Genomic DNA, 12,499 nt, shown 5'->3' with positions numbered 1-12,499 from the left:
TCTTTTTCCATAGTGAATTGGATGCGTGGGTGAAGGTTATTTATCCGTTGTAGAAAAGTGGAAAGTTCATCTTCAGTGTGTGGCCAAACAGCAAAAACATCATCGACATAACGGTACCAAAGAGATGGATGAGAACATAGTATCTTCGAATTGTTTCAAATAGTTTTACGTGTTACTTTATTATTTAATTACTATGCCACAGGTTCCACTAAAAATGAGATTATGATATTGTAGCCTTCAGTTTTTTTTTTATTTTTATTTTTAATAGTCTTCAGACCAGCAGTGAGATATTGTTTATGGTGTAGTAGTGACTTACTGCAGCAAAAAATATTTATATTCTATAAAACTGAATGAATTGAGGTCATCCTTTCCCGAAACATAAAGATATTGGCATTCATGCTAATGAGAACACTAATATACTGATGGTCACAATAAAGCCCCATAGAATGTACACTCTTCCCTGAGAATTTGAGTTGTTTTATACAGCAATCCGTCCTTGAGCAAAATTCACTCTGTATTGTGAATTTTGCTCAATTCCTACTCCTTTCTTAACCTGCCTACCAGTGTGGTGGATGAAATAGTGAGACCAAATTGCACTTCTTATACATGTTATTCAACGGTGTAACAATATTGTATCCAGATTTATCTGGATGTCTATAGACGTCATGGCCAGTTGGGGGGTGAATGACAATGTTTGCATATTCCTTGCTAAAATATATCTCCATTTCTGAAGATGGGAACAGGATGCATCTATGAGTTTTTAATGGCATTCTGACATAGTAATAATTATTAGACATTTATTCACAGGAATAAACCAAGTGAAAAATAAACTCTCAACATCTTTCTCTGAATCCGGAGTAATGTAATAATGAGGTTGCACACCCTTTGGCAACACCTATAGATTAGGATGACCTCTCATTGCTTCTGCCTTTGTATCTCCACTACTGGTCCAGGCTCCCACTGACGAGACCTCAATAAAGGTCGAAACCGGTATGGGTAGTGGCCCTTGCCTTAATGCATAGCATTACACATATCCGCAAGGAGATGTGCTTTGCATTATGGGAGATACTGAGATAGGAGTGATGATGGCTTTCTCCACCTTTGCAACGAGTTGCCTGGTGTTGCACTACCTTACCCCAGTCCTGAAGATACTTTCAGGTGCAAACTTTGTTTGCTCACACTTGGATAAAGGATTAAACTAAACTTATTATACAGTGACTTATGCTTTAGCCTTTGAATTTAGGCTTCCATTATTTCATCTGTTTAATATGGATATCTTCAAAGAAATAGGAAGCAGTATCTATGTTGTATACAAGGAAAGTACAGAGTGATGGAGAGGAACTGTTAGATTCTAAGGTGCCCTTTTCACACATACATACACAGCAGACTGGAGTTCTGCCATGCTTCTGCCGAAAAGGACACTCAGATCTTAGGAAAGGAAGCAATTGATGCTGCCATATTGTTGAGGTACTGAGGGGATGGGGTTGACATTCATAAAACTAAAACCCTACTTCTACATGTAGTCAGTCAACACTTAACAGAATTATTAATCGAACAAAATAACAGAGATACTCCTACAAACACAAACTATTTAAAAAAATAAATAAAATAAAAACTCATTTTAAAACAAAATCAACAACTTAACACCTAAGCGTCATGTCACATCATTATTTACTAAGATAAAAAACATTTCAGCTTGTAAAAGAAAGATTTTGATCTGATATTTTCTTTCTACAGAAATCATGTATAAGCAAACAGTTCCGGGATCTTCCGATCCTTCCTGCTCACCAGTTTCTGTATGCAAATGTCTAACCAACAGATGCTTAGTTCTTGTCTACATCCTTCCCCTCCCCCAAGAACTAGTCATGTCATTATGATCTAAGTTCTTTTTATATCAAAATAATGAACATCCAAGATTAAAGTTCACCTTACAAATGGATTAAACAGACTCTGTTAAACTTTAATTACCAGACAACCATGTGACATGTGGGTATTAATTGTTTACAGAAAATGAACATATTTGAGCTGACATTTAAGCACTTCTCAACCCAACCACCCATCCTCAAAAAGTGTGAAATTAGAAGTATTTACTACAGATTTAAAATTAAAAAAATAAAGGGGAAAAACACGAGAAACCATTTTCATCACAAATTATTACAACCCATTAAAAACCTCATTATTACTAACCCTAAACTTAGCTTTAAAAAATCACATACTTTATAATATTCAAAATTAGCATCCTTTATCTCCTTGCTCAAGTATCATCTGTAATCTACATGTGAACAAACTGCAGATGGCCATAATCCACCAGGAAGAAAATAAAGACCACAATAGACTACTAAATAGTATTGCAGGTCAATCTTAGCTATGTGCTGGAAAGTAAATATAAAATCAAATAGAAAAAGACTCATCTATCCATTGTATCACTCACCCCCAAGATATGGGAAAAACATTATCCTGCAGAAGAATGGCAAGGCTCCAGAACTCAGTAACCATGTCAAATATATAATACTCCATACACTATTTGGTCATATACTTATACTGCATTGTAGTAATTCTCACTCTTTTTATTTATGTTGATTCCACCCACAAAAGGCTATAATATAAACTTCTTGTTTATATTATAGCCTTTTGTTTTATATTATATACTTCAGAAGACAGGGTCTTGCTAAAGATCTTGAAGACCGGCAGGAGAAACTGCATGAAATTGCACAAGTGGTGAACTTCAGTAAGTCCTCTGTATACAAAATTATTCACAATGTCCTTGGCTTTCGAAAGCTGTGTGCTCCCGCTGCCCTGACGATTGTCAGAAAGCAACATGCATGGAGATTCTGTTGCAATTCAGCAACAAAGACGAGGATTTCCTCTCACACCTAGTCACAGGAGATAAAATGGGAGTTCATCACTTTACCCTGGAGAGTAAACATGACTCCATGAATGAAAACATCCACAATCTCGTGTGGGCAAAAAAGTCAAAACTGTTCCTACTGTCCAAGAAGTCATGGCCACGATGTTCTGGGATTACCAAGCATTCTTTTGATGCCAAACAGAGGAACTTCCACTTGTGGGACAAAGTGAAAGCCAACATTCGACACAAATGACCAGCACTCCTGGCAAGTAGCATGATTTTGGTGCACAACAGCACTATTCCACATACTGTGCACACCACTCATGAGTGGTCAATGGTGTTTTTTTTTTTTTTGGGGTGGGGGAACTCTGGCACATACCTCCCCTAGTGAAAAGGTGCAGACTTAACACTTTCTGACTTGTGTGTTCGGCCTCCTCAAGAAACATCCTTCCAAAAGGCATTTCACAATGAATGACGTAGTTTCTCAGGCAGTGCAATGTTGGTTACCAGGTGTGGGAATAGACTTCTTCAGTACTGGTATTGATAAACTGATCTATCATTAGGATAAGTGCATCAGCAAATTGGGAGACTTTGTGGTAAAAGTAGTGCATTTTCACTTATTTCTTGATGTATAATTTCATCTTCCTATTATTAAACATCCTCAAGAAAAAACTTCACTTTAATTTTACTTTTTGGAAACCTGTTTTATATCATACGCATTTTTTTTTTAATGTGTTAATTCCAGCTAAGTAGATATGCCATCATGCATCCATTGCTGAACTGTTTTTTTTTTTCAGCCAACTTTCTGTCAAAGATGTGTATCAAAGGGTTTGCAAAACTAGTATAGAATATCACAACTAATAGTTTTTTAAATCTTAAGTTCTAGCATTCTCTCCCAAAGAAGTATACCAATGAGTGTACAGAACTACTAGAGAAAACAGAACTTTATTTTTTTTTATTATTTGTATTATATAGACCTTATACCAGAACTTTCAAGAATTTCAACATATTCATAGAAATCTCATAAGTTCCTTTAATTCTCCCTTAGCAGAACTTTTTTAAGATTGTAGGCACAAATGATACTTATTTGTGCCTACAATGTCCGATTTTCCATTTTGACATTTTATTCTTATTTTTTCTGTATCATCTCTATGGAGACAGACTAATCATAAGATGCTTGTACTAACCATTATTTGCACTGTACCCTTCATGTTTCACCTTGAACTCACCAGTGAAACTTACAGCCTCTCCCCTCCCATGCAACTCATTCTACCCATTTTTATTTTATTCGTGTAGGGTCCTCCCCCCATTCCTCGACCACCCCTTAGGACTGGTTGACCTCTCCTAATGAGGGATTAAGTACTATATCCTATGACTGTAGCCTGTGTGTTCACAGGGCTGGTTTACCTGTTTCTGGGATGAAAATCCCCAGATAAACTGGGGGGCCTGCTGTCCATGCCCAAGACCGGCTAACTTGGCTATGACAGAGAAAGATCCTTAAGCTCCTCATGTCATCGACAGGAATCGGACCTAGAACACTCCTTCCCCAGGCATGTGGTTGCAAAGCACATAGCCACTAAGCTAACTGCATGGACATTCTACCATTAATCACCTACCAAGCAAAAAAAACTTGTAACAACATTACTAACCACTCTTTCCTGGAGCATTTACTCCTTCTATGCCTTCCTTCTAGGCATTGAAAAATCTTTTGTGTCAATAATATAAAACCTTTAAATAAATTGTATTTCTCTTCTGTCCTATTTACTTCACCTATCAACTAGTCTTTGTGACCCACAGACATGGCATAATAACACCACATCTGGATCACTTGGTAGACTTTTAAACAGGAATAATAACCACCCTATCCCTGCTTGTCAGTGTACTTCAGGCTCCAGGTAATCTGATGTGCAGTTTGGCCACCTTTGAAATATATCCTTTAAATTTAACTCCCTTTCCACATACAAACCTCTAGCATAATCAGTTTCCTGTAGTCAATTTTCACCAGCACTTAATAATTTGCCACACTAAACTTGCAGTACTATAATTTGTCAATACTGCCAGTCTGCTAAATCATCCTACAGAATCTCTATATCATCTTCATTGATTATCACTCTTCTTAGCTTTGCATTATCATCAGCAAACATTGACTATTTTTTTCTTAAATCATTTCTTATATCATTGATGGACAAATTACAGACCTGGTTGGCAGAGTTGTTAGCATACCTGTTCTACATCCAAACAAGCTCTGAGTTTGAATACCACCGTTAGATGGATGTTTGTGATTGTCTTTAAGTAGAGATAAATTTCATAGTCTGTTCTGAGAATCAGCTCTTTATGTTATTAGATATGTGAAGAGCCAAAGGCTTCAATTCGGCGACATATAACTTGTTTAAGTTAAGGGATATATTACATCCCATATAGTTTCTTAGCCGAATAAGAAACTCAAAGAGTTTCATGCCGAATATAGTAAAAACTATATATAAAGTTCGGCGATTCCAAGCGTAAGCAAATACCTGGATACTGCAGCACTGATCCCAAAGGGTAGTGCAAGCTGGGGCAACTCGTGGTAGAGGTGGAGCGAGCTCCGATCACTATTCTTGATATTTGCCCATAATCTGAACTTAGCTCCTAGGAACTGTATTTTTGTTCACATTATGAGAGAAGGTCACTACCCAGACCAGTTTCGACCTTTAATGAGGTCTCATCAGTGAGTAGCCAGACCTAGTTAATATCAAGTTTGTAGCGAACAGAACTTGTACCCCTACTACGAGTATTGCCGTGAGGTGCTCTAATAAATTATTAGATATGTGAAGAGCCAAAGGCTTCAATTCGGCGACATATAACTTGTTTAAGTTAAGGGATATAGTACATCTCATATAGTTTCTTAGCCGAATAAGAAACTCAAAGAGTTTCATGCCGAATATAGTAAAAACTATATATAAAGTTTGGCGATTCCAAGCGTAAGCAAATACCTGGATACTGCAGCACTGATCCCAAAGGGTAGTGCAAGCTGGGGCAACTCGTGGTATGGGTACAAGTTCTGTTCGCTACAAACTTGATATTAACTAGGTCTGGCTACTCACTGATGAGACCTCAATAAAGGTCGAAACCGGTCTGGGTAGTGACCTTCTCTCATAATGTGAACAAAAATACAGTTCCTAGGAGCTAAGTTCACATTATGGGCAAATATCAAGAATAGTGATCGGAGCTCGCTCCACCTCTACCACGAGTTGCCCCAGCTTGCACTACCTTTTGGGATCAGTGCTGCAGTATCCAGGTATTTGCTTACGCTTGGAATCGCCGAACTTTATATATAGTTTTTACTATATTCGGCATGAGACTCTTTGAGTTTCTTATTCGGCTAAGAAACTATATGGGATGTAATATATCCCTTAACTTAAACAAGCTCTTTATGTTATCCATATGATGTACTCCTATATAAATCCAGTAAAAGTCTTTCATTATTAAATTGAATAAGTGGTATAACAATTTTCTTATGAAAATCAGCCATAAGGACAGACTATGAAAATAGGTAGAAACAAGGATGCTGACATTGTTTGTTGAGCAGTGCTAACCCTAGCTGGTATGGTCACTTAAATCAAATGACAGAGGAAAGTTAGCAAAAAAAAAATTTTTTTGACCTTCAGGATGACAGGGGAAAAAGACTGATGAAGAACAAGATCTAGATGGATTAATCCATTTAGAAGTGCATTAGAAGACTGATATATCATATTTGACAGTACTGGTATTCTGATAGAAAATAGATTCATTTAGAGGAAAATTGTCAATAGGAGGAATTTAGTAGTGATGTAAAACTTATGATATAGTATTATCCTTCATCTAAGGGTACATATCAAGAATTTAATGATGATGATGGCTGCTTCTACTATCACCTGCTGTCAACATTTAATATTGAACAATAAGAAACCTCACACTTCCTCTTCTGTGATATAATTCACTTTTTATTTAAACATTTTGGTTGCAGTATGTGATGTTGATGTACTAAAAGGAATTATACGAGGATGTGCTGAAAAGTTCTTGTAATTCTCAAATTTCTTCAAAACCTCTGACATGTCTTATATATCCTAAAAGAAAAAGAAGAAATTATTATAATTTGATGAAACGTTGGCTTTAAAAGGTTTAAGATATGTTCTTTCTTATGGTTATATTAGATGCTTTAATATCATTTTTGTTCCAAGTGTTTATCAGAATTTTTCAACCCCTCCCCCCCCCCCATAACTCTAAAGAGTTATTATAGTAAGTTCAGAATGCTGTTGATGTCTTCAGTATTCCTGTCTGTTTTCATAGTTTGATTTTTGTTTATGACTGATTTTTACACACATTTATTACAGCAGTTATTGAGTTCAGGTACTCTCACATGTGTACACAATCTATTTAGGAGTATATATCATCTGCAGAGAGTAAAGAGCTGAACTGAATATTCTGATGTTAATGTGAGATTTAATTTCATAATGTAATCCATATAGATGATGAATAGCAGTTAGAGCATGCCTTGTCTTTTACTTCATAATACACAAACTTTTCTTTCTTTGTCTACTTGCATTCTAGCAGCCCATTTAAAACTCAAGTATAACTGAGAGGAGACCTCCTCATAGAATTTAAAGGAATGCGGAGAACCAACCAGGGCTTCTGACCTAATGTCCAATTCTCACCTTCTCTTGGTGCACCCTGTTGGGTATCTACCAGGATACTGAACGAATGAGGATGGGCTGGCAATTTGGGCTTTAGCCAACCAAACTGTATTTTTATTGGCTTAAACCAGTATACAAAATGATGGTACAACATGACAAAATTTCATGTCAACTGGGGCATCGCCCGGTTAAACAAGGCCCCCCTGTTTGTGTGTAGAGGCGTAAGTGCTGTAAGGACATCATGTTGGAGGCTTAATGGACCCACGTGGTTGGGCTTAGTATTGTAAGATTTGTTGTGTGCATGTTATGTTAATTGTTTTTGTAATCCCCATAGATGTCCTAGTGACTAGAACGAAATATAGGAAGTATTAAATGCTATTTTAATTCTTTTTGAGTGTTGTAAAAAATCCATAAAGCCTCCAACATGAAGGCCCCTGTTGTTTTCGCTAGGGAACCAGGGCGAATAGCAAAAAGTCAGCTACTGGAACAAATCTAAAAGCACACCCCAACTCAACATCACGAGAGTTTAAAATCGGCACTATCAACATTAGAAGCCTGAATGGCAAAGAAATGGAGCTAGCTGAGGAATTAGATAAGTACCAGATCGACATAATAGGGGTGACTGAAACAAAAAAGACAAAAACTGGTGAGATCTTTCTAAGCAGTAAATACAAAATGTTATATTCAGGCAATGACAATCATGGAAAAGAAGGAGTAGCCATAGTATTCAACACTAAATACGAGGCTAATCTTCTTGAATGGCAAGCAGTCTCAAGTAGAGTTATGTGAGCAAATATCAGAATGGGGAACTGGACAAATGGACAATGAGACTTATTTGTGCCTATGGTCCCTCATGCTCCTTCAACATCAGATAAGCATATTTTTACAAACTATTCAATATATATGGCATGCTTGTTTCAGTTTTTCAGTAGTTTTATTTGTAAAATTATGAATTGTCTTAATGATACAGAAAATTATAAATTTAATGTTAAATTATATGAAGTCATATTAAAAAAATGCTTTTTTGAAAGTTTATGTTAAAAAAATCAACTGGTTTATGCACCTGATGATGTACATATAAATAAATTCCCCTTATATTTTTTGAAATCAGTTTTTTTTTAAGTGGGTTGCCCTTGATCACAGATCAAGGGCAACCCACTTCAAAAAAGAGCACAGATCAAGCACGTGGAGCCATTTCTGTTGCCATTGATCATACGCAAATTGTTCATGTCATTTTCAATTTTGAACATGTCAAAATGCTGTATAATGAATAACTTTTATTTGTAATTTAAGCTAATACTGTATAAAATTTGGTCAGCTAAGTCTAAATATACCAACCCAATCTACTTAATTTAATATACAAATGGATAGTGAATGAAGCCAGATTGGACATTAGATCTGAAGTCCTCTGTCAGTTTTCTGCTATCTTTACAGGTTTGATAAGAATCTTGGAGATTACCTGCCAATTATTTAGTTTTCCCTTAAGTTAAATTTAATATAATAATTATTCTGATTATTCAGTGATTATGAGTGAAACTTTTATTAAACTTATTTATTATAAGTAAAATTATTTCAAAAGATTTTATTACCCAACATATTTGAAATTTTCGCACAAGATTAAAGTGGGTTGCTCTTGAAAATAATTTGCAAGGGCAACCCACTTGAAAAACAGCTGATTTCAAAATAATAAAAGAAATTTATGTATTTATATATACATCACTGGATGCAAACACCAGTTGATTTATTTAAACAAATTTTCAAAAGCAATTTTTTATGACTTCATATTAAAAGTTAACATTACATTTAAGATTTTCTGTATTTTCATTGGTTATCAGTGAGAATGCCATTGGCAAGGTATGTGGCCTAATTAACTGAACTTACTTAATAATTTAATTTAATTATTTCTTAAAGAAAAATTTGTAAATCTATGAAAATTACAGTGGAAGTTATTCATTGACCCACTGCACTCAACGAAGATATTTTATTTTTAATTTTTTGGTAATAGATGTTTTTTTGCAATGACAATACATGGTGGTGGTTGTTTAAATTGAATTTGCAGGTGGAACAATGCAGCCAAGGCCGTGGCTTGGGCTAGAACATATAAACAAGGCTCCTAAACGATCTCGTTATAATTACCTGGAAAAGGCTATCAAAATTCACAATTGACAGTGGCGATATACCTCTCTAGGATACTGTAAGGTAATTTACTTGACTTTTTTTGTGAGTCACCTGGAATGTATTTTATCAAGATATGCAAATTACTTTTACACTTCTACAAAATATCAGCATCACTACATGTGGTTATGGTTTAGCATATTTCTTACTAAATTAATAATTTCTAAAATTAGTCATTTATCAATGTAGTATTATATTTTGAACTTTTATTTTGGCTGCATTAGCTTACATATGTTCATTGCCTGCTTGATGAATAGTTTCATCTGTCAATGGCTATTCCAGGAAATAAAAAAGATTCTTCCTTTACCAGTATAGGTAAATGTTTGGCTGACTATAACATCATCACTCAATGATGTGCTGTGGGCATAGATATTTATAAATATCTAGATGATGGATGAATTACGTTGCCTAGTCTATGACCATTTTGCTTATTGTAACTGGTGTGGCATGATAAAGTTTCATAAGTCTAGTGAAGGAGTTTATCTAAATAAAATAATAAAGCATTATTATTATTCATTGTTACAATGATACTGATTTTTAGAATGGTGGAGGAGAAGGCAGGGAGTGCTTTCTTTTCTACATACTCTAGGGAAGTATGTCACTTTTTTTTGCAAAAATTTTATCAGGTAACGTATGATTTAAAGAAATTACAATATAGGATATGTTCTACTTCTTTACGTGCTATTTCCTAATGGAGTTCAGCTACCACCTTTGCAAATTTACTTCTGTCTTTAGTGACTCTCATTAAGAGCTCTGTGTTCAGTTTAGTCTAGTTGTTCATATTGTTTAGCGTGATAGTTTTCTTCTTCCAGGTTTTCTCTTCCCATTGATTTTACCTTCTAGTATTACATGGAGAATGTTATTTATGGTTTCTCATTAGATGTCCTAAGTAGGAAGTTTTTCTTCTTTTCACGATGTTGATTAATTCTCGATTTTTATTTATTCTTTTCAGTATCTCTTCATCCTTCACCTTTTCTGTCCATGGGATCTTTAGCATCATTCGGAATATCCACATTTCAAAGGCTTTTTCACATAAAATCTCTTCCCATTGATTTTACCTTCTAGTATTACATGGAGAATGTTATATTTATGGTTGCTCATTAGATGTCCTAAGTAGGCAGTTTTTCTTCTTTTCACGATATTGATTAAGTCTCGATTTTTATTTATTCTTCTCAGAGTCTCTTCATTCTTCACCTTTTCTGTCCATGGGATCTTTAGCATCATTCAGAATATCCACATTTCAAAGGCTTTTTCACATAAAATCTCTTCCCATTGATTTTACCTTCTAGTATTACATGGAGAATGTTATATTTATGGTTGCTCATTAGATGTCCTAAGTAGGCAGTTTTTCTTCTTTTCACGATATTGATTAAGTCTCGATTTTTATTTATTCTTCTCAGTATCTCTTCATTCTTCACCTTTTCTGTCCATGGGATCTTTAGCATCATTCAGAATATCCACATTTCAAAGGCTTTTTCACATTTTCAAGTGGTTTTTTTTTTTTATTGTATTTACCTTTAACGTCCATGTTTCAACTCCATGTAGTAAACTTGACCATACATAGCACTTCATCATTCGTACTCGAATTTCAATGTTATATAAAATGGGTTTCATGTTGATAAAGGACTGTCTTGCAATTTCAGTTCCAGATCTTATATCCATTATTTCACAGTCTGAACTTTCGTTTAGCCAGGAACCCAGATATTTGAATTATTTAACTTGTTCAATTTTATTTCCATTTAGAATTAAGTCGGCTGTTAGCGAAGGGTAGAGTAGATGTTTATTATCATAAGTTTTTTGCGGGTTTTTTTGTTGTTATGTTCATTTTTAGGCTCATTTCTGTGCATTCTTTGTTGACTCATTCCAGGAGTAGTTGAAGATATTGAATATTTTTTGTAATTAAAGCAGTATCATCTACATAACATAAGTTATTTTTTAATTGGCCATTTATGATTACTCCTTCCCTTCTTCCTTCTAAGACCTTGAAAAATAAGACTTGTGAGTAGATGTTAAACAGAAATGGAGATAGTATACATCCTTGTCTCACATCTCTTTCAATTTTTACATTGTTTGTCCTGATGTTTCTATTAGGACAGATGCAGTCTGGCCACAGTAGAGGTTTTTAAAAATTCTAACATCCTTATCATCTAGGCTTAGTTGTTCTAAGATATTTATGAATTTATTATGCTGGATCTTATCAAAAGCCTTTTTGAAATCAATAAAACAAATATAAAGTCAGTTTGTTGTTCTCTGCATCTTTGTGCTAAGATACGTGAGCAGAAAAGTGCTTCTCTTATTCCTATGTCATTTCTGAAAGCAAACTGAGACCATCACATTTTTGGTATATGCTATTATAAATAATTTTTAGGAATATTTTGAGAGCGACTTATTAGGCTAATTAACCTAAAATCATCAAAAGATTTTGAATTGGGTTTTTTACGCAATGCAATGAAGATTGAGTTTATCCAGTCAGAGAACGGTTTATTATCATCAGCAAATTCCTGACATGTACAGGATATGATAGTACTACATGAAAAACATACATCACCACTAACTTCCTAGTTACAGTTTTCCTCCAAATCAATCTGTTACCTGTCAAGACTCCAACATTATCAGATTTTTTATATTTCTGTCTATTAAGGCACTTTTATCTGTATCAATCCACCTATATCTTGGTCTTTCTCTGGATCTTTTTCCTTCCAACCTGGCAGAAAACACTTGATTTGCTAATCTTTCTTTTCCCATTCTGTTCCTTCCTTACCATGTGATGGTACAGTAGCCTTGATCCCCTTTTTACGTGTGGAATATAGCACCATCTAGTTCC

At 34.9% G+C, this 12,499-nt stretch overlaps 1 protein-coding gene across 1 annotated transcript in view; it reads left to right on the top strand.

Annotated features, from left to right (window-relative positions):
* Positions 1-12,499, top strand: part of Usp7 (Ubiquitin-specific protease 7) — a 747,694-nt gene that overhangs the window by 721,537 nt on the left and 13,658 nt on the right. The window contains exon 32 of the mRNA XM_090397965.1: positions 9,560-9,699. Within this exon, the coding sequence (XP_090254091.1) occupies positions 9,560-9,666 (107 nt within the window). The 3' untranslated portion in view covers positions 9,667-9,699. The remainder of the gene's footprint in view (positions 1-9,559; positions 9,700-12,499) is intronic.

This window comes from Typopeltis vanoorti, chromosome 9 (genome assembly GCF_054136105.1).
Source record: "Typopeltis vanoorti isolate ZY-2024b chromosome 9, IOZ_Tvanoo_1.0, whole genome shotgun sequence".
NCBI lineage: Eukaryota > Metazoa > Arthropoda > Arachnida > Uropygi > Thelyphonidae > Typopeltis > Typopeltis vanoorti.
The sequence above is the reverse complement of the archived record's forward strand: the minus strand, read 5'-3'. Positions and strand labels throughout refer to the sequence as shown.